Consider the following 22961-nt stretch of genomic DNA (forward strand, 5'->3'; position numbering starts at 1 on the left):
TTTTCTAAAGTCTCTGTCCAACCAGACAACAACACAGCACCAGAATTTTTAAACTACACGTGGTTCCAGCAGCATTTCTAAAAGTTTCTGTTCTTAGTGCTCAAAAACTTTGAACCCCATCTGTATGTGCAAGTGTGTATGTATGTGTGTGTGTGTGTGACTATGTAGTGGGCATGAGACTCTCCACTTCCCTCTGTCCTCTCTTTCTTTGTCACATCAGTCCTCTGCCTGTTTTGAATCAAAACACTCACAATCGTGTTAAGTAGCTTAAACTTAATCAAGACATGAGTATAAATGTCGTGACCACAACAATGTTCTGTGTTTAATATGGTGGCCATGATAGCTGAGGTCTGTACTGTATCTGTGCTGTTACATAGACCCTATTTCAGAAGCACTGTCGTAAAGTGTTTCATCTCACAATAAAGGTGGTCAGTCAGAACAGTTTTTTAACAACCATTTTTTTCCCTTTTGCCAATTTGACATAAAATTAGAATGAGGTGGCCCTGTTCAACATATTCTACATAGCTGAATGACATTTGCTTAATTGTACCATGCAGTGCAAATGTGTGGAAGCATCTGCATTCATGTATTATTGGTGTCCACTCATGTAGTCAGGAGTCGTCACTTTGTTTTCTCTAAGTGAGGCAAGATGATGGATAGTTTGTGTGTGGAGCTGGAGTCAGGATGTAAAGTCTGGAAGATGGGAGAAGAACCGGCTTTGTCCTGTTTACATACATTTCCAATGTACTATTGCTCCTAACGGTCACTAACGGGTGTATTGTGTCTCATTCATTCATCTACACACTTTACACAATTATTTTTTAAAAATAAATTTCTTTCACTTCTTGACAAACTAAAATTAATTCATACACTAAGTACTTCGTAGCATAATGGCACTTGTATTGAGTAAATACTGAGACACGGTTCAGTATTTCAAGGTTACAGTATGACAAAAAAAACGATAATGTTCTTAAATTAAGCAGAATAAAACAAACTCATGCAGGATGGAATTACAATATTATGAAATAATAATAATAATGAAATACAGTTATGACACGATGATGAATAAATAGTTTATCTGAGCACTGTTCTGATCCTAAGGCCTAAAAATTGGCCGACAGTCATGAGCTGCTCTTAATGTCCAAAGACAAGTGTCCTGTCTTTGTATGTACTGTATGCATCCATGTGTATGTGGACTTGTTCTTCTACCTCTGTGAGGACCAGGTTTGGGTTATAGATCTTACAGCCCGAGGACATTTTGACCAGTTCTAGGCTGCTGGAGGATTAAGACTTAGATCAGGCATTCAGTTGTGATAATCAGATTTAGGGGGAAGGGAGTGTGTTATGTCAATGAATCTCCTGACAAAGATAGAAGAACATGAGTGTGTGTGTGTGTGTGTGTGTGTGTGTGTGTGGGGTACGTGTGAATTTGCAGTATATCATAAACCACATAAAGGCCAACAGTTGCAGCCTGCTGGTAAAGTGGTAGAGTGAGATGTCCAGATGTGCCTCAGTGCAGAAATGCCAGCAGTGAAGTGAGCCAGTGCACCAACGTGGAGTCCTTCACCCATAGAAAGAGTTCATACATGCTGAGACTCCACAGGCTGTGAGATTCTGCCAGCTGTATCTTTAGATGCTTCCATCTGGAATGAGCTTTACTCCTCTTGTGCCTAAATGACCAGGGGAAGAAGAAGGAAGAGGTTAGGCACAGTATGAGTCATCAGTATGAATCATCACAAGACCTCACGCTGGACTTCTCCAGGAATTTGCCAACAATCACCATCAAAAAAACAGCCAGCTTGAGATAACACAGAAAATATGTCTCACTGTACCTTTGGAGATATATCTGGATAATTGATCTGGATAATTGATCTATAACAAATAATCAGCGGAAATTTGACCCATAGCTACATTTTTAGGGAACCTCTAGTGGCCAGAATTATTTCAGAAGTAGCAGAGGAGCTGGAGTAGATGGATGGGTCAACAAAATACAGAAGACCACTGGCTTGTTTCAAGTGTTAGATATTAGTTAACAGTGTGACCAATACACAAGCTGCACCACATTGTACTGTTGTAATTTAGTTGTTGTAATTAGGGAAGCCCTGAATGATCAGCTGATAATCAGAATCAGACACTTTTCATTAAAAGCACATGAATGGTTGTAGGAATGAATACTTTGAGTCACAGATGTGTGAGACTGTGTGCGATGAAATGACAAAACGCATGTCATGTGCTATACTATTTCTTTTTTCTTTTTACATTGCTCTGTTCAACAATGTAAACACATGTTGTTGACCTTTTGTGGTCCTTTCATCCCATTGTGCTGCTGCTTGTTGGGAGTCTCCAGTGATCCTGACCCACCATAAACCAGCCGTTATAACAAAACACAAAAAGTGATCGGTATCAGATGTGATGAGGACATCCCTTATTACTAATCCTTTACCTGAGGGAAGCACTTATTCACTCAGACCACTGATCTATTTATAAACCTCATCAACCAAACTGTATCCATTCCACAACTCACCTACTTAAATCCCAAACTTTTATGTTCTTAGTTTAATTGTACTTTTTTAAAAACCTTTATTTATCCAGGTAAAATGTTTGAGAACAAATTAGCATTTACAGACCTGACCTGGCCAAGAGGCTCCGGCAAAAATAGCATTATACAATAACCATATCAACAACAATACAACGCAACAAGCAAAATACACATGCCAAGGGACAAGCATATGCATATCTGTAGGAATCAGCAAGAGCAACAGTCAACAGTGATCTGTTTGATTTTACACATTGAAATGGTAAAAGATCACAATGATGTGATCGCAATGGTGGTGTTTAGGAGGGTGTTCCAGTCGTCTGCAGCTACAAAACGATAGGAGTGGCAGCCGAAGACAGATGGAGTCTTGGGGATGAGGAGCTTGATGTAATTACTGGATCTAGTGTGATAAGTTCTATGCCGCGAGGTGAAGAAGAGATGATAGATAGGAAGGTGTCTTGCCAAGGATCGACTTGTAGACAAAAAGCAACCAATGATGGAGCCACCATGTTGTGTATTTTACCAACAAAAACACAGCAAGGTACAATGCTACCATCAGACCTGGTTGTTGGCCCCCGAGGTCCATTAATGTAGCTTGTACGAATTCTCAGCAATTTTATACGGGAGGACTGTGAAGTGCTGAGACATCACCACCAGTATGATGAGGTTATGCAGTGGATGTCTGTAGAAAAGGAAACGTGCCACTAGTGCGAGATAGACTTCACTCACACAGTCCTTGGCAACATTCTCCAGGTAGAGAAAGAGAAGCAGCTATCATTGTCACTGACTGTGGGAAAATGATTCATGTTGGTCCAGGCTCCAGTTTGTGATGATGTTCAAACAACTGTGTTCCCCCTGGTAACGTGTTGCTAGAACTCATGTATACACACATTATGAAATGATTCACTCAAGAAAAAAAAAAAACTCACTGTGCTAAATCATGTATGCCTATGAGCAGCCAGTGATAACATGGGCGGTGTTGATGGACAACATACAATCTATCATGACTGATCTCAGGAGACTTAACTGGTTTTATTTGGTCCTCTAGGAACCAGGAATCAGCTGTTACAAAGGCTCTCGGCACAGCTCCTGTAATCTAGATATTTTAGATAGCTAGTCTAAATTCAGAATACCCAAAATAACCAACTCAGAGCTAATGTGGGAAGGTATTAGTCACTTCCACCAGGATAGATGCTCTGAATCCAAAACACTTTGGTAGCATGATAGCAGAAAAAAAAAAAAAAACCTTAAAGGAGAATTCCGATCATTTTCTAAATAACGCTCTACAGCTCTAGGACCCCGAGTGCTACCTTAGGAAGAGACCCGAGAAAAATGTGTGCAGCCCGGACATAGCTCTCCTCCTGCTAGCTGTGAAACACTGCAGTTAAACAGCAAAGTAATGGGGGCAGAACTTAAACTTAAACCTTAAAACCGGCCTCTATTATGCCCAAAATATCACTACACATGCTTTGCAACATCCACCAGTTCCTTACCACTAGGGATGTCACGATTATAGTCAGATAAATAATCACGGTATACGATTATCATGATTATTATGAGCTCAGGACTGTTTCCATATCAATGATCATCCTCATCTGTATATTCTGGTTCGAATAAACACGCACGACCATCAAATTCAAAATGTTACTCCATCTCTTCAACATCGGATCCGGACATAATTCTCCTTTCTTCCACTATTTGGTCTAAAATTCTGATGAGAAACTGGCCTGTTAATGACAGTAAGTTTCTATGTCTGTATTGTTGATGCATATAGCTCCAATTAAAACGTTGCCCACTGAACAAATTGACTTATTGGGACAACATACAAACTCCACACAGACATTCTTGCATTAGAAACATCAGGGACTTAACAGAAAGGGAGCTCTGTGTTTGAGTTGGTACTTTACTTTGAGTCAGCGGCACAGCACCAGGCCAGCCACCTCCTTGTGTGTGAGTCCAGACGGCCCCATCCATCAGCCATCAACTGAGGTGACAACCCATATTTCTCATCTCCCAACAAATGGTGGCAATCTTCAATTTCTCTCCCAAAGCCTCTTACTCATCATCTCAGTTTCTCCTCACTTCTGACACATTTTCGTCCTCACCATTTCACCATTTATATAAGTTTCATACACTGAAGAACGTCGTGTGCAGAGTTCTGTAATGTGGACGTCTGAGGAGGGAACTGCGTCACCAGTGAGTAATGACGAGCGGAGAACAAAGAACGTTGACCACTTTGAGTTCCTCCGATGTATTTATTCCCTTTGATATCCATTTCTATAACAACTTGCAGTGTGTGTGTGTGTGTGTGTGTGTGTGTGTGTGTGTGTGTGTGCCTATATTCTTTCACAAGCTTTTGACCATACAAGACTTTCCAGTTTCATATCCTGCAATGCTGGATCGCTGATCACCATGTATGAGAAAACACTGCTGTTTTGCCATACATGGTGACCAGCAATAGCACATCTTTCAATCAATAGTCATTAGCATTGCATATGTATTATGGTTGAATGTGCGACTACAATATGCAGAATTCTTTGTGTCATGTCAGTCGAGTCTGTTGCTGCTCTGGCTTCTCACATCTTTCTAGCAAAGTCACCCGCTATCAGAGTTTGAGGATAATCAGAGTCTAATTTACTCCCAGTCCTTATCTTTCTCAGTTAGGATGAGAGGTTATCCAGGTCATGAGATGGAGATCCAGGGTCCTGCAGTAGTGGAGCATATCTGCTCTCAAAATATTCCATATATCAGTTGTTTTTTTTCGGGGAAGTTTGTGAATAGTTCTCTCTGTTACAGCTGTCTACAGCTGTGTCTTGTTCTGGATGGCAGTTGAAGAGGATGATAATGCAGGTTGACCAATCACATCACAAATCTTGGGGTTCTGGCCTCTGCCTGTGACTTGTCCTCCTTTTTCAAAGGGGAATGATTTACTCTTAGGCTTTGCTGCAAGGAGGGCTACCACTCTAATATTAGTATTATCTGACTCACAGTTTCCCTGTTTCTTAGTCTTGTTGGTGTTAGGTGTGTGTAACACCCTCCTGTCACATGCAATCATATCCCTCTATTCAAATACAAGTAGCTCACCCTCACAGATCACAAAAGAAGCTATTTATCTATTTGTGTGTTAACATGTCTTACCTGTGTCTTTTATTTGATTTTTATATAATATATATGTGTGTGTTTTAATGCACTTGGAGAGGAACCTTGAATTTCGTCATTATGACAACAAAGCCGCTGTAGTAGTATCATATGTAGAGAACTGATTTATCACCACGTCCACTTCTAAACAATGAATTTTGGTTCCCAGCACTATAATCTCCTGTAACAGTTTGTGATAGTCATCCATGAAGTAGCTGAGCATCTTGCTGCTGATCAGCTTTGGCTAAGTGCCATCAGAGACGTTCTATATGTATCCAACCACTGCAGTGCAGGCTTGTACTGCTGGTAGGCCGATGGCAACAGGCCATTACATTATAGTCATGTGTCCAGAGCTGCTGCTCGTATTTTCTTATAGCAGAGAAGCAAGAATTTCAGTAGAAATCAGTTAACATAAGAAGGGGCAAGAACAAAGCAAAAATAAATAAGTAAAATAATTACGGGGCGTGTGGGGCAGTGGGTAGAGCAGGCGCCCCATATGCAGAAGCTACAGTCCACGCTGCAGTCGGATCCGGTTCGAATCCCACATCAGGCGGCCCTTTACTGCATGTCATTCCCCCTCTCTCTGCCTCCCCATTTCCTGTCACTCTCAACTATGCTGTCAAATAAAGGCAAAAAGCCCTAAAAATATACTAAGAAAGCAGGAAGTGTCTCTGTGAGATGAAATGTCTCCATCACTGTGACAAAATATAACTTATTTTGAGACAAAACACAGACTTCATTCCTGCTCTCTTTGAAAGAAAACAGCAGGAGTGCCACAGTCAGAAATGTCTAAATGCTAAACACAGAATAGCAGACATCATATTTCATAAAATCCACAATCCTCAGCAATTTCTGCAGATATACAGACGAGAGTGTGAACACCAGTTCAATCACAGTGTGGTACGGAAGCTGCACTGTTAAGACAAGAAAGCTCTCTAGTGTGTCACAAAACTGCACTGGTCAAAAACTGGTCAGTGCCCACAATATCATTAAGGACACGTCTACAACACAATCTCTTCAAACTTCTGTCAGGAGACGCTGCATGAGTGTGAAATCTATAGACCAACAATACTTTGAAATAGCTTCTATCCAGTGACAGCCCAGCAGACTCCTGAGCAGTACCTTCAACAATGCCCTGTCACAAATGTAAAAAAAATTCTGCCTATCAAATATTTTATGTTTCTATTAGTCTACAGTAGATGAGGAGAAGGTTCACTTCACAGCAGTCAGTGTTACTTTCTGTATGAGTTCAGAAACTCTTAATAAATGATGGCATCACTATGTTTAAGTCAACCAATACAGACTGGACTTTGTCATTACAGCATGTTTTACTTTCCTCACACTCCCTTCAAGGCATGTTGTGAACAAATGGACAAAATGTCATATAAAGTTTAAGCTAAATAAAACTTCCTGAGGATCTCACAGACCTGGCAATGGCACGTATGCAGCAGCGGGACATGTTGATGAAGGAGGACGATGAGGCTCTGGTCTGTAAAGTGGTCTCGATGCCCCTCAGCAGGTCGTTGGTCTTCAGCAGCAGCAGCATCTGACGGGGCACTCGGTTCAAGAGGTCACTGATCTGGGGCAAGTAAAGAGCTGCGTTGGTCCGTATCTCAACGTCCTGTGAAGGGAAGGGAGACAGACGGTTAGACAATTTATTTCTTTAGTAGTTAAATCATTATTGTACAACATGCATGCTCTACACTGTTTGTTACTGGTAAACACCAGACACCTATCCATGGGATAACTGGCTATGTGGCTATGATGCCCTGATTGGTTGTTTTTTTTTCAGATGGGGAAACAGGTGTTAATGAATACACACATCAAATGGGTTTGATTCATCAAACCAATCTCACATGCTGGTGAGGATCAGAGATGATGAGGCACCAGGCAACAATTATGTTGAAACACATAAAACATGCTGCACCATCAAGACCATAAAGTGTTTATCCACACACTTTTGTATGTGCGTAATAATGCTGCCATGTCTATTTAAAGAACAACTCTTCAATAATCACACAGATTATCTTCTCACACCTCCCTTAGAGCATTGGTTCCCAACCTGGGGTCTGGGCCCCCCTCAGGGGCGTCAGAGATTTCAGGGGGTCCACAGAGCTTTGTCTGTTCTGAGGTTGTGAGGTTATCAAAATTATATTTGTGCATATTGAAATTTTAAAATCCCAATAACACACCCAATTGGATAATCAAAATCATGTATAAACAAAGACAATAGGAACAAAATCCTACAACCTACCTGCTTATAGGGACATGATGACAATTATGACACAACAGAGGAAAATGGACAGAAAGATAAGATAAAAAATGAAATGAAATAAAATAAAACAAAACAAAACAAAATAAAATAAAATAGAACAAGATAGAATAAGACTGGCTTGTCTTGGACAAAAGCAGGGATAAACCACTGCCTTAGAGGTGTCTCCTGAAGTAATGCCCCTGTTGTGGCAGGTGAACCAGCCCTCAGTTGTCATGGTGATGAGAGTAAACACTAGACTGAGCAGCATCTAGCATCTTCTATATTGTTAATATAATAACATGTAATCTGCCAAGTGGTGGTATAGTTGAAGAAGCGTCAGCCTCCTTGACGTCAGATCAAGTGTCTTATTTTCTCTCGTAGGACATTCAACACCCACTGAGTGAAGCCAGTAAAGTGAGAGGTGAGTGATGTGATTCAAATTCATCACATGTGACTACAGATGCTGTTAGTGGTTGTATGTAAACAACAATGGTGACAATGTGAGAGAATTCCCCCAGTACATATATATTAAGCCAACACTTAATATATATGTGTTGGCTTAGCAAAAGCCCACTACTGGGGTTGCACCACCTGTTGTTCACAAGCAGGTATTATTGTTACTTTATTATTTGCAAATGTGTACCTCAAACTGTGTGTGTGTGATGAGAACTGTAAATGTGTACTAATGTACATGAATCTGCAAATGTGTGTTCAGAATCTGTATGCATAATCAGATTTGCAAATGTGTAAAACAAATCCTTGTCTGTTTTCAGATTTGCAAGTGAAGACAAATCTGCAAATGTGAAGATCTGTAAGTGTACATAAATTATCTGTAAATGTGTAAACAGTTATGTACATAGCCTACATAGAAAGATCTGTAAGTGTCTGTCATCAGCCCAGGGGGTTTGTCTGTCTTTTTACACACACATTTTGGTACACTTCTGCTGCAGCAGGATCCGCAAATGTGTACGGCGATCTGTAAAAACATTTGTGTGTCACTTTCCCTTTGCCCTGAGCTCAGGCTCACAGGCTCAGTCTGCCAGGGTGCAGAGTAGCACCCCGTGTTTGACCCTTTGCTAAGCCCCGCCCCCCTTGGTTACTGTTGCTATGTCCGGCGTCTAGCTTTCTCTCCCAGCCATGCTTCAAGCATGAAAAATACTGTGTTTTCGAAATATGAGCAAATCTCTGGTAAAACTGTTTGGAGATAGCAGAGAAGCAGACAGACAAGTCTTCAATACACACAAATGTCACATTTACAGATCTCATCCCACACACAGTTTGAGATACACATTTGCAAATAATAAAGTAACAATAATACCTCCATACTATGACAAGCAGAACTTTATGCTTTCCACTTGCTCTGGCATTTCTGTCCGGTAAATCCGCACAGTCCAGAGTGTTGTTGTTAAAACCAGCAGTGGGTTGCACCAGCTGTGCGTAAGTTCAAACGTAGCCTAGTTTGAACGTAAGTTCTATCTTAGGATGGAGTTTACGCACTACTAACATTTTAAGTGTTGCACCAGCTGAGATAGTTACAACGTAGTCATAAGTTATAACTTAAATCCTACACTTAGTTCTTGGCAGGTGTAAAGTCATCCGTAGTGGTTGTCATGGCGCAACGTTTGGAGAGGTGGGATGATTTGGAGGAGGGGGAGAGAGATCAACTTCTTCTCCCAGCTGTTTTACATCGGCCGCGTGTTCTTCGTGACAGAATACACCCTTTAGATATTTATGATGATGTGGATTTATATTCACGGTTTCGTTTCCCACGAGCGGAGATTCAGCGGATCACTGATCTACTCGCCGCGGAACTGGAGCATCAGACGGAGAGAAACGGAGCACTCAGTCCCTCACTGCAAGTTTGTCTGGCACTTCGCTACTTTGCCACCGGGTCTTTTCAAAACTTGGTTGGGGACTCGATCCGTGTGCACAAATCTACCGTGTGTAGAACAATAAGAGCTGTCGCGGTAGCACTGTGCCAGCGCTTTAACCAATATGTGAAGTTCCCAACGGCTGAAGAACAAAATGCGACCCGTCAGAAGTTCTATCAGATCGCAGCTTTTCCAGACATCCTTGGCTGCGTGGATGGAACACACATCAGACTGAAGAGGCCACAGAAGAATGAAAACGACTTTGTAAACCGAAAGGGGTTTCCTTCGATCAACGCCATGGTTTGTGTGTGATGCTGATTTGAAGATAACCAACGCTGTCATCAAATGGCCAGGGGCAAAGCATGACAGCTTCATCCTCAGGCAGTCCAGCCTCTGGAGAGACTTCGAGGCAGGAAGATACCCCGGGAGGTTGCTAGGCGACTCGGGGTACCCCCTGCGGAAATGGCTGATGACACCGTATTTAAACCCCACAAGTGCCAGTGAGCAGCGCTACAATTCAGCTCATATCCGAACAAGAAATGTGGTGGAGCGATGTATTGGTGTCCTCAAAAATCGATGGGCCTGTTTGCAGAGAGGTTTGCATTATATTGAATTAATGTACCTAATTCGTTCTTTATTTGTAGACTAATAGCCTAATGGAACATCATATTAATAATTTATAAGATTATTGTTCAGGTAGCCAAACATCATAAATGATCAAGATTGCATATTCTATAGGGACTGACTTATTCCACTTTGTCGTGCCTTTGGTCACAGGCATTTTAATGGAACCTGACAGAGCTGCTGCAGTAACGGGTGCCTGCGTTGTCCTTCACAACCTTGCGATGATGTGGAAAGTGCCACTAGTGGAGGAGGAAGTTATGAATGAAGATGATGGCGACCTACAAGTTCATTTTCACGAAGACCATCTACAAAATGAAGCTGCAACTGTTCGTGCCTATATTGCAGCATCCTACTTTGGCTGACAAATCAGAAAAGAAGAAAAGGAACATGATCATAACAGTATTGCTTTTATTATAGGCTACAGATTAATACACACACAAAAAAAATTCTAATTGATATATCATACACATACAAAATGATCTAATTTCCATTTTCAAATAATACATAGCCTATTGAATCAAACAATTAGCCTACTTATTTTCTATATTGAATCAAACAATTACTTATTTTCTATATTTAATCAAACAATTACTTATTTTCTATATTTAATCAAACAATTACTTATTTTTTCTATTATTTAATCAAACAATTACTTATTTTCTATATTGAATCAAACAATTACTTCTAATTCTATCTAATAATATTTTTTCAAATAATAGGCCTACATATTGAATCAAACAATTACTTATTTTCTAACTCTATCTAATAATAATTTTCTAATTCTTGTTCAATTACAAAACAAGAAAGAAATACAAATGCTGTATAATAATAAATAATCAAAATCGAATGTAATCATTAGTGTGTGTCTGATGGTATCCTAAGGTGTAAGTGCAGTTGTAAGTGTGACGGTGTATCCCTGTGCTTTCAGATCCTCTTCCAGTTTGAAAATTTCTAAATTCAATTTTACTTTTTCAAGTTCAATTTTTTCTTTTTCTGCTTTGATTTTTTGTGTCTCATGATTTAGTTTTTCAATCTCCTCATTATAAATAATTGGCATCTGAGTTTATGTAAGTCCTCAGACATGATTGGAGCAGGAGGCATGTGTTCTTTAGGACGCTTGGCTGGTGGGTGGCACAGGCGGGCTGCAAGCTTCTTCCTGGATGCGGGGTTTAGGCCTCTTTCCTGCACGACAGGAGGGCTCAGGGTGTTGGTGAGATGCTGGTGATGGCACAGGTTCTTCAGCTGGTGAAATGAAGGTTGGTGAGGCTGCTTTAGGTGGAGAAGCTGGTGTAGGTGGTGACGGGGTTGCTCTTGCAGCTGGAGGTTCTTGGGGACTTTCACTTTCAATCCCATCTGAAAGTCCAACAACAGAGGGAGAGTCCTCTCCGATGATATCCAGCACCAGCGTCGAGTATGGCCCCATGTCAGGCTTAGGTCCTCCTCCTGTGGGGACATGACGAGGAAAGTCCTCCACAGCTTGCATTTTCAGGTCGCTCCACTTCTTCCGTACCTCCTTAACGTCCCTGTGCTCGACTCCTTTCGCATTTATGGCATTTGTGATGTCATCCCAGATTTCTTGTTTTTTTTTATTTGTAACAAAGTTGTTGAATTTCGATTCCAAGATTGCTTGATGTTGTTTATATTTAGTAATTAATATGATTATCTCTTCATGTGTGAAATTTCTTTTTCTTGCTCTGCGGTCAGTCATTGTCAAACCCCTGCAAGAGGACACAAAGTAGCGTTAATCAATCAGTCAAAATGTAGTTATAACTCAAATTTACAAATAACCAATTTGCCTCAGAGAACTTTACAAGCAGTAGCTACTACACATATCTGCCGTTAGAGTGGTGAACCGGGTGAGGAAAAACTCACGGGGAGATGCAGATATCACAAAGGCTACAAGTTAACACTCGCACCGCCGCCCGGTGGACGCTACATATGTAACCGTCTTGAGTCGTTAATAAAGCATTACTTTGTGCTTTATAGGTATAGTCTTTTAACACTACACTAAAATGTAGGTTTCCTCTCAGGTGTGTGTGTGTGTGTGTGTGTGGGGGGGGGGGGGGTTGCGACACAGCAGCGCGATCCGGTAGGAGCTGTCCATGGTTACAAACAAGAAAGAAAACGGACTGGTCAAAGTTATCATGACGTGAACCCTACGTCACGGTAAAACATCAAATAATAGCAAATAATAATCATAATAATAGTAATAAAGAGATCGTTGATTCGGCGGAAATCCGGCTTTACGGGGACGGGACCCTTATGCGGGGCTTTAGCCTACATGATCAGGGAGTCTGTCTGTTCCCTGTGCTTTTTTTTTTTTTTTAACATTTGTCCACTAGTTTGCTCCTAAATAGCCTCATATTTAATTTAGGATCCAATTTAGAAGGAAGAAATTTCGATTTTATTTTTCCTCGTAGCCTAGTCATTAAGGCAAAGCCCGTGCTAACGGATATTACGGTCAGTGAACGGACAGCTGTGCTCCGTTATGGAACCGGATCGTCCGTTGACTTGACAACGGACGGATACACAGCGGCTCTAAACGTTTGCCTAACTGTTTGTATTTGTCCCTCTATCTTTGTTAAAAATATTTTAATGTTTTCACAGCTCAACAAGTGACTATTTAACGATTTATTAATTCACAAGGGATGTTGGATCTGACAAAAATTAAGCTGTCAGAGCGGTAGGCTGCTGTGTGTCAATCATGCTTGTTAGTTACATTGTTTCAACTAACGTGATGGCCTAGTACATAAAAAATAAACAAAACAAAACAAAAAAAACTACCGTGATTTATTGTGAATGCCTCAAGCCAACCTTACCTTGTAGTCGACAGTTTCGCCACTCGATGTCGCTGTGTTTTTCTCCAGTCGTTGACCGGTTGAGGGAGGATTTCACATGAGACGTTTAAACACTGCACGAGGAATGATACTTTTCTCTCATTGGCTACTTTATGTGATTACGTCACCATCTGCGACAACGTCTTGCTTAGTTTAGACGTTGTTAAGATGAAACGTAAGTCTCTGTGGTGCAACTAAACAAAGATACATCTTAAGTATCACCTTAACTAGTTTCAACGTATCATTTAGTGTGGACTTTACACTCTAACTTAAGGTAGAACTTACACAGAGCTGGTGCAACAGGCTGCAGGTCTCCGTGAAAAACAAGACCATAATCACAACACGCTTGCTGGTTCTTCACTAATGCCTCCACTTCATCACACTTGTTAGCCAGGGTGTTGGCATTTCTCATGTGGGTCGGTGTCATAAAAAGGCTGATGTCTCCATCTCCTAGCCTTTAGCTTAGCCCCAGCTCAGCATTTGTGATATGGCTTCTTCAGCTCAGCTGGCATGGGATGTTTAACTCCTTATCTGATACACTTTAAAGTGAGGATTTCATCCCTTATCTACAAAATTATTTCAATCATCAGACATAAAAACATCAACCAAAGATGTCATTTGACAGAACATACACTTATATACCCCAAATCTATGAGCTGCGAGGGCTTGCTGACACTTGTTGTCAGTACAGTACATCATTCAAACAGCCGTGGATTATGTATTCCTCCTGCCTGTGTGTATGTGCGTGCATGTATGCATGCGTGTGCATGTGTGTTTGTGACAGCAGCACTGTCAGAGCTGTCAGCCCAGATAAACAGAGAGTTGACAGACACAGAGAGAGACAGACAGCTAGTCAACATCCTGACACAGATAAACTCTATCTCTGTTCTCTGTCTGCCTGTCTTTGTCTCATGCCCACAGGAAGTGATTTGAACTCACGACACTGATGCAGCAAACAGCATCTGATTCAACTATGTTACATTCTACCCATGCACACACACATAAGATACAGAAACAGTGAACTGCAAGTTCAAGACAGTCCAATGACTTAAACTTAAACTTAAAAATTGATAGGTAGAATAGAGGCTATGAAAGAAGGACAGAGTGAGCTCCAGGAGGGCAACTGAACTCCTGTAGAGTCACATTAACATACAAAAAAGAGCAGAACCACAGATACAGTCTGGTTCCAGGTTGTGACTCCTACATTCTCATAAAATTGATAAAAAGTCTCAAAGTGTTAAGAAACTTGGAATATGTATCTGACTGAGTGAATTGTAATTCTTCTGACCCAATGTCAGATAGTCATTTTATTTAAAGCAGAACTTGGAGAAACCGATTTCCACTCAGACATTAAGGCTTTTTGCAATGTAAGTGGAAGAGTCAATGGGAACAAAGATTACCTTTGAGAAATGCAGACAACAAAATGTAAACTACACAAGTTGTAGTCTGGCACTGATAAGAGATTCCTCTGAAATCTCATCTCCTTTACCTTTAACCCATGCATCTCTAATGTAGAGAGTGGAGGTTGCTAATGAAAAGGAACTGACAGTGGTGGGAATAAAAATGGTGGTGGTTGGAGAGCTGGTCAAGGTGAGACAGATTCTGCTTAGAAATGTTTCTATTTTGTAGACACACTGAAAATGGGGACTGAATTTGATCTTTAGTTCAGCCTTGGTAATAGTCTGATAAATACACACATGGCATAAGGTGAGGCTGAGGTACATCCTGGACCATTAGTGTTTTTAAAAATCATAGCCTGCATAGTTTTGTCTTAGAGAAATTTAAGAAAAGGTTGTTGCCGACAATGAAGAGATTTACATAATATATATTATATAATATGGTACAGATTACCTTTAAAACATGATAACTAATGAAACTGGTCAGGTCACTAGTTCATCACATAGCTGACATATAGAACAACGTAGAACACACTCATCTTCACACCTGCACCTGCAGAGAACCTGTACTGTATGTAGGCACATGGAGAACATGCCAGTTGACAGAAATGCTTCAGACCTGGGCTTTCTGTGAATATGAATTGACAAATACCTAAAATGATAATGGCAATGCAATTTTGAGAGGTAGATCAATAAGACAACTCAGGGCAAGGCTATCTGACAGAGGCATAGACAGACTTTTATCTTTGGTATGGTAAACTCTGAAAGCTGCCTTAAAGAGGAACTATGCAAGTCTGGTCACTTTTCTGCTGTTTTGTTAACTCTCCACCTGGCCATGTGCATTTGGTTTTAATGAAGCTGGCGAAAAAGCAGTGGATAACGTTATATTATACTATGTGTATTTGTGTAGGATTAACTGTCAAACGGGTTACGGAGCGTTTGTGTTGCAGTGTGCAGAGACTAGAGCTGGGACACCGGGGCGGCGGCCAGGTACTACACTGATGTTGCAAGGTCGGTTTTCAGCCATGAGATGCGAGGTGGAAGGCAGAGAGCCTCCGTTCTCACTCATAACAAGTCACAAGTCTTATTATCACAATTACTTTTTAATTAAGGTGAAAATGTAGCATAGCCACGGGAAAATCCTGCTCAGTTCCTCTAAGGTGTTCATCAGATTGTGACAGTAGAGAAGGATATCCTTATATCTGACACATCAACCAATTGAGATATGTCACAACTTATTGCCAGTGATCTGGGGACTTGTTTAAATAGCAGCGAGTCTGCATGGTTCCAATGTGTAGCAGATTGGGGGACACCTGGTTATCGTGGTTAGAAACAGCGGATTTGGGACAAGCATAAAGCATTCTACTGTGAGTGTGTGAGATTGTCTCTACATGTTAGCCCTAGTGACCTGTCCATGGCACTGTTGCATTAACTAGTCACTATCTAGCTTGTTTAAAAGGCAATAGCATGTAACGTTAGTGTCTTTTTCAGAGGGAAGATATAAGAAACAGACCACGTGTTAAGGAAAATGCCATCAATTCACCATATAAAGTAAAAATGAAGCAATAATGTCTGGGATGGCCTTACAAGATTCTGTCAAACTCATCACGGCCGGTAGGAAATCAGCTTGCACCCGTGGCAACCCGTCTATGAGCTTTATCAACCAAGTGTAGTTTTTTCAGCCTAAGAATGTAATGTATAACTTAGACTTTCAAAATGTTGTAACAATCATATTTCAATTTCAAGATGGCATCAAGTGTGTCTTCAGAACTCGAATGCAGGTAAGAATCCTCAAATGTAGAGAGCGAGATCTCAATATCAGACACTTCAGCCCGACTCTTTACAAGATGACTGATACAAAATGATAAACTGCTTAAAGTCCCAAGAGAACCCAATCTGTGGCCATGACACTATTAGTAAAAATCATTATTAAAACCTGAGATCAAATAAAATATATCAGCACAAAACTTATATATATACCTAACACATGTACAGTAAACATTGAAAACAATTCTACAGTATTCTCTATAATCATGTTTATCATGCCTGATAAAGATATAGGCTAAACTACAAACACTTTTTTGGCAACAGTTGTGATTAAGGGGTTAGAAATTTTTTTAAAGTTTGACAAAGGCCTACATTTGCTGATCATAATGTTATGTGTATTTCCATGTTATGACAGTTTGAAAAAGTCAAAGCTTCTCACATGGAGGATTGGACACTTTTACAGGAGTCTGACTTGGGTGAGATGCCACAGATCTGTTTAAGCAGTTTAATGCTGGCAGTTCACTCTTCCTCCTGTGTGACGTTGCTCCTTGTAGTTGAGTGTGTAAAGCCCAAAAAGGTTAACTGGACTGACAGTGGAACAGGAGTCAATCAGCTTTTATTAGCAGATTTACTCCAACCAAGAGATACAAAGTAACAGAAATAATGTTAGAGTGTACTTGTGCCAAAATGTAATCACTATCTTTTTCTTATACATATAGTTTGATGAGGTTACAAGTTCAAATTACATTTAGTTTTTTTTTTATTCAATTTGCAATCTCATTATGTAATCCCGTTACATGTAACTTATTTCCCCCCCCAGCACTCTCTGTCCCCTCCTAGTCCACATAACAGAGGTCTGGGTGTTCTGAAGTGCTCTGCTGAGTCCTGCTTGGGGAATAACAATTAGTAGCAATTATAGGAGGTTGGTTAGCAGGCCTCACAGCTGTCAGCAGGACACAGAGAAGGCGACAGTGCTCTCATTTGCATCTGAAAGCTTCAATAAGGGCATATTGTATTGCGAGTGGTGCGATAATAGGCCGTGCAAAAGGCAAAGCGAATGCAGTTGGGGGGAGGTGGAATCTGTGATTTTTCTTTTCTCCTCGGTGTAGCAGGGAGCTGGCAGAATGGTTTCATTCAGCAGCCAGCAGATATTAGGGAAACTGTGGGCAGAGGCAGAATGTCAGAATCTACTGGAAGATCTGATATTACCATTTTTATTCTGCACAGTCCAAGAATGCAACTGTACTTGGGCACAGTGAACGAATCGCACTAAACAAACGCACACATTGACTAATTGGGCGTCAGTTTTTAGGTTTTTCCTCGGACAATCCGACGATCGAGCCTGCTTTACAGAGAGATGGCAGTAGGCGGAGCTTGAACTCTTCTCTCAGGCTGTATTTTTCCATTCATACACTAAAGCCTGGTTTATACTTCAACACGGAGCCAGTGCAAATGGAAAATGCCTCTATTGTGAACATTTAGACTTGTGAAGCGCTGTATCTGCATCACTCTGCCGTTACACTGCAAGATGGTAGCTGGTGGCGGGTCTCTCTGCTACAGTGTGTGGGTACTATATGCAACGGAGACTGAAACTGAGCATCATGTTAGAGTTGTAATGTTGCACAAGAGTTAATTTTACTGGAATGACTGCATTTAAAAAAATCTATTATCTGTAATAAATTTGCTCTTTGCTTTTTAAATAATTTAAATAATTTGTTTTTATTTCATGGATTGCAGCACTTTCTCTCGATTCTAATTTGTTTCTTGTTTTATGTCTCTTCTTTTATGTTTTATGTCTTGTTTTGATTGTTCGAATTGTGCTGGTTGTTTCGACTCTCAACTGTGAAACTTGTTTACCCTTGGGTATTAACCTGAACCTGAACCTGAACCTGAACCTGTGCAGAAAGAGACAATATGTCTTTATGATACTAAACTGATCAAGGCAGATAGGGGATGACCAAATCATGAATCAAAAATCCATATTGCTTTATTTGGACATGTTATTGTTCCACCTGGATTATGTATCTAATAATAACATGACTGTACAACAACTGTCACTCCTGTCTGGAGCTGGACTTGGATATACAGTAGAACGACATTGAAACAGACAGTATGTCCTTGCTCAAACACCAGGAAACCAACTGCACTGGCATGGTGAAAGGTGATGAGCAGTGCCTGGTGTTTACTATAGATAGCGTTTGTAATTATTGGTTTACTTTGTTTCTCTTCGGAGCAGGAAGTCTTCTTCCTCCAGCTCCTAGAGTCTATTAGCAGCTGACATGCGTCTTTTAGTCAGAGTGATGCTGAGAGGAACTCAGTCGCTTCTTGGTCACCTCCCTGACCAAAGGCCTGAATGGTCAACCTCTGGGAAGAGTCCTGGTGGTTCCAAACATCTTCTGTTTCCCATGTATTGATGCCACTGTGCTCCTGGGAACACTCACTTTAAGTTCCTGCATCGCCTCAACTGTCTGGTTTTCACCTGCACTACTGCATATTCAGCATAGGGACATTTCCATAGCAATATCTGTCATATTGGATAGATGACCCAAAGTATAATGTATTGCATTTTTAGCTATTTTTGTACTGAATTCAATTTTGGTTGGCTTTCACTGTTCATTGTTGTTCTGTTTTGGATTCAGTTTTATTCTGGACTCTCCATCCACCTTTAAATGTTTTTTTGTGTTACCTTACAGCAATACAGTAAAGTTTCATTTTTCTGTCTGGACATTGTTTGTCCCCTGTTTGCAATACAAATCCTGGTTAAAAACCTTAAATTGCAACAGGCAATTAAAGCGGGTGATGGTTATGCTGATGTTATTCTGGCTGGCACGTGTCTCAGGTCTTTAGTTATTTTTGCAAAACAAGAACTGCTCTTCCACAACTGATATCTGCATATCTGCTTAAGCCTATAGCATTAGCTGGATTTATCTGTTTGCGTCTGTCACAAAACTCAGTTATATGTTTTTCTGTTCATTTTGTCTGCCAAAAGTTTGAAACAGTGAAAGTAATGTCGTCTATTAAAACTATACATCAAAACACATCGGTTCAAGATGAACTGTGATTTCAGCTCTCTTTACTGTGAAACATCAGAAGCAACACAGTATCCAGACAAAAATAAGAGTCTGGATACCAACTGCAAGAATAAGTCTTGCAGGTGAAAAGTCAATTAAAAATAGGGGGAAAAAAAGAAAAATCAGGATTTAATATTCTGGGCCATATGCAGAACTGGACAAAAAAATCACTAGGCTTGTTAAACCACTACCTTAATTTAAAAAATATTCCTGCATGATAATGAAACACTGAAAAAAAGCAACAGCTCTAAAAGCACTCAACATTTGCTGCATGTGATTGCATTAACACTAATGGAATACATCAGTTGTTTGAAACAGGACTTAAAAATGATCCATGCATGAGAGAGTGGCTGGAGGACAAAGAGAAGAGAGGGAGCAGGAGAGGGCAGAAGAGAGGGGATGTCAGAAGGGATAAGAAAGACAAAGCAGAGCAGATGAGCGGTTGTGGCAACAGTAATGTCTCCAAATGGCCTCATAAATGCAGAGTGCTACACAATCAACAAGTGTGTTCAAGTGGAGGGCACTAGAGTGGCGTCTACCTAATGTGTGTGTGTGTGAGAGAGAGAGAGGGAGAGAGACGGGGCATATAAATGACAGTTAGCCTACATTGGCCTACTGCTTTCATGTCAGCTAAACTGGGAGACAGAGAGGGAGAAGAAAACACTCTCACACATTCACCAGAATTCTGATGAATCTATAAAAATGCACATTCCCTCAATAATATGTAATAATCCAGCTTCTTTACAAAGACGTGATCAATAGTTTTGTCCTCTGAGGCCACTTTCTAATGCCGTTAATCCCAATATAGATTGATTTTAACCACAATGGTGTGTGTTTATTTCACTAAGGCAACACTGTTTAGTACAGACACTTACCATACAGTACAGGGAGAATAATCATTGGACTAAATGTCAATGGTAACATAAAACAAAGCTCATTGTAACATGAGCAGAAATCACCTCAGACGTCAAGAGAATTACTCACTAAGATCCACATGCTGTTATATTTAGTGGGAGTTACAAATATGGTATGGTGATGTGAATACTGTAGCAGTTTGTCAAGCCTCTTTCCAGCTGCAATCACATCTTTTGTTGAAAATGGAGAAGTGAACAATCAGCATTCACAGCCAGGCCAGACCACTTAATACTAATAATAAGACGTAGGTATACATCTACTCTGACTCAGATCAACAGGGATGTGAACACAACATCCTGTGACGTCTCTTTCTCCACTTCATGTGTGTGTGTGTGTGTTCTATAAGGACATGTTGTCATTGCTCTTTGCAGCGAAAAAGGGGTCAATCAGCTTTTATTAGCAGGTTTATGCCATAAACTGTATTAAAGTTTATGCAAACTCAAAAAAGAAAACCATCTTCCTACCTGATAATTTTACTGGGTGAAGGATTTAAGATACAGAATGACTCAGCCTCCACTCTTATTTACACACTGACATTCAGATCAAATGAACAGAATTGTTTGTCAATGTGTGACTAATGAATAAAACAGTTTTCTCATTCTCGCTTTGGTTAGGTTTAGGCACAAACTTGTTAAGTTTTGTTTAAGACACAAAATCCTAGAGAGACTAGAAAAAAGAGAAAAAGCCAAGGCATTCATCTTGTATCAAAAATTTTAAATGCCTTTATTGTGTTAAGGGCAAAACATAAAACAGGACGCTTCGACGCATTTCGGCTGAGAGCCTTCGTCAGGAAGTGAGAGAGACTGTTTAAGTTCATTTTGGTGGTTTTTCAGGTGAGAGAGTGAACCCTCAAATATGTCCTTAGTTTATCGAAATGCTGCCGGGTTGATCATTTTCTGGGGCAGTTTTCCTACCAGACCTGTTGAGTCATATCAGCAGCTCACTGTCCAGCTCCCAGGATGACCAGCCAATCAGTGTGCGCCTTAGTGTCAGATACAGCCCCCCTCTAATTACTAAGAAAGGAGGCTCCCAAATCCCAAAGCGGCCAGTCAGAAAGGTTAACATGGGCGCTGATCAGAAACTGCCTCTGCTCTAGGGCGCTCAATTCGGTTCCACGGGCAGTGCGTCTGGGCCATCACACTGCTGACTTGTGTCATCAGAACAGACATGTCCTGTGATTTTCAGCCTTCTATGATGATTTTTTAAAACGGCCTCAGATTACAACCAAAACGTGACACTATTATCGGTACCTTTTCAGTGGTATTTCTGTCCCCAGATATATACATTTCAGTTTCAGAAGAACTTACTCATGTACTGGCCCCTGCCCAACAACGCCTTGCACCGCCCATGATGATAGAGGGGGCGGCACACTGGAGCAGACTGTTGCGCAGCGCTTTTGCCAGCTTCAAAACGTTGCATAAGGGAGGTATATAAATAAACACCCTCTTGAGCACAGATGGCATTGTGGAACCCCTGTGGGTAACGGGGTACTCACACACACAAACACTCTCTGCTGGTGGATTCTACTGTCTTTTCTTGTAGCAAAACTTAACAACTCCCATAAGTCACGTTAGCGTTTGTGTTATATTTAGTATCATTATGTGGGCCTCTTTGGGTCAGGAAAACTAACCTGTTACATTACATGGTCAAAAATATGAGAGCATCCCAAACTCATTCATAAGCTGCACCCTGGCAGCCATACTGTATAGACAGTGCTGAGAAGAGGCCTCCTCTCTCAAGCTTCCACCAGCCAAGCGTACTCCCTGTTAGAGCCTGGTTCACATGAATGACATGAAATAATTTAATCACGTAAACTCATGGAAACTTTCCAGCTGTTCAACGGAGCCAAATTATATTTTTATTCACTATTTTGCAATGGTTCCTAACCATGGATTGTGTCTGCACCAGTGTGCTTCACTTAAAAGTTGTGATTGGTTTATTGGATGCTGTGCTAAAACCTCCTCATAAGCACAACTTAGAGGCTACAGTCCTCGATACAGTCGGCCCCGGTTCGGATCCCGCATCGGGCGACCCTTTACTGCATGTCACCCCCCCTCTCTCTGCCTTCCCATTTCCTGTCTCTCTATACTATACTAACCAATAAAGGCAAAAAAGAAAAAGAAACAAAAGAAAATAAGAAAGAAAAAAAAACAGCCCCTAACAAAAAAGACACTAAAGTATGTGAACAGAAATGACCACAGTCCAACCCAGCCCTCACCACAATAAGTTCACTGTAGTGAGGGCTGGAATTGTGAACAGCTACAAATTAATTGATTGATAAATTCATCACTCAAACAACTGCACATGTTTTTATAATGTTAAAGTTAATGGAGCCTGAAGTAACTAATTGTTTCATGAAATTAACTTGACAACTATGGTTTTAGTTTTAGTAAGAGGAAGAATATTTTCTCCTAACATCTAAGTGCACACACTCCACTGGGGCTCTGTAACTGTACACGCCAACTTGTGCACGCGCTTTAAACGACTCTTATTGTGTTGATTGTTGTGCTGCTGACAGACGATGTGTTTGAGTGTTTGTGTGGGATCATAC

At 40.7% G+C, this 22961-nt stretch overlaps 1 protein-coding gene across 2 annotated transcripts in view; it reads right to left on the bottom strand.

Moving 5' to 3' along the window:
* Positions 1-621: 621 nt before the first annotated feature.
* adck1 (aarF domain containing kinase 1) overlaps positions 622-22961 on the bottom strand; it is a 75384-nt gene continuing 53044 nt past the window's right edge. The window contains exons 10-11 of one of the 2 annotated variants that reach the window (XM_085767860.1): positions 7102-7295; positions 622-1670 (exon numbers count right to left, since the gene is read on the bottom strand). In XM_085767860.1, coding sequence (XP_085623986.1) covers positions 1511-1670; positions 7102-7295 — 354 coding nt within the window. In that variant the 3' untranslated portion in view covers positions 622-1510. The remainder of the gene's footprint in view (positions 1671-7101; positions 7296-22961) is intronic. The other variant, XM_085767861.1, reaches the window with a different exon arrangement.

Source organism: Trachurus japonicus, chromosome 22, assembly GCF_045865225.1.
Source record: "Trachurus japonicus isolate A0001 chromosome 22, Traja_1.0".
In the NCBI taxonomy this organism is placed as follows: Eukaryota; Metazoa; Chordata; class Actinopteri; order Carangiformes; family Carangidae; genus Trachurus; species Trachurus japonicus.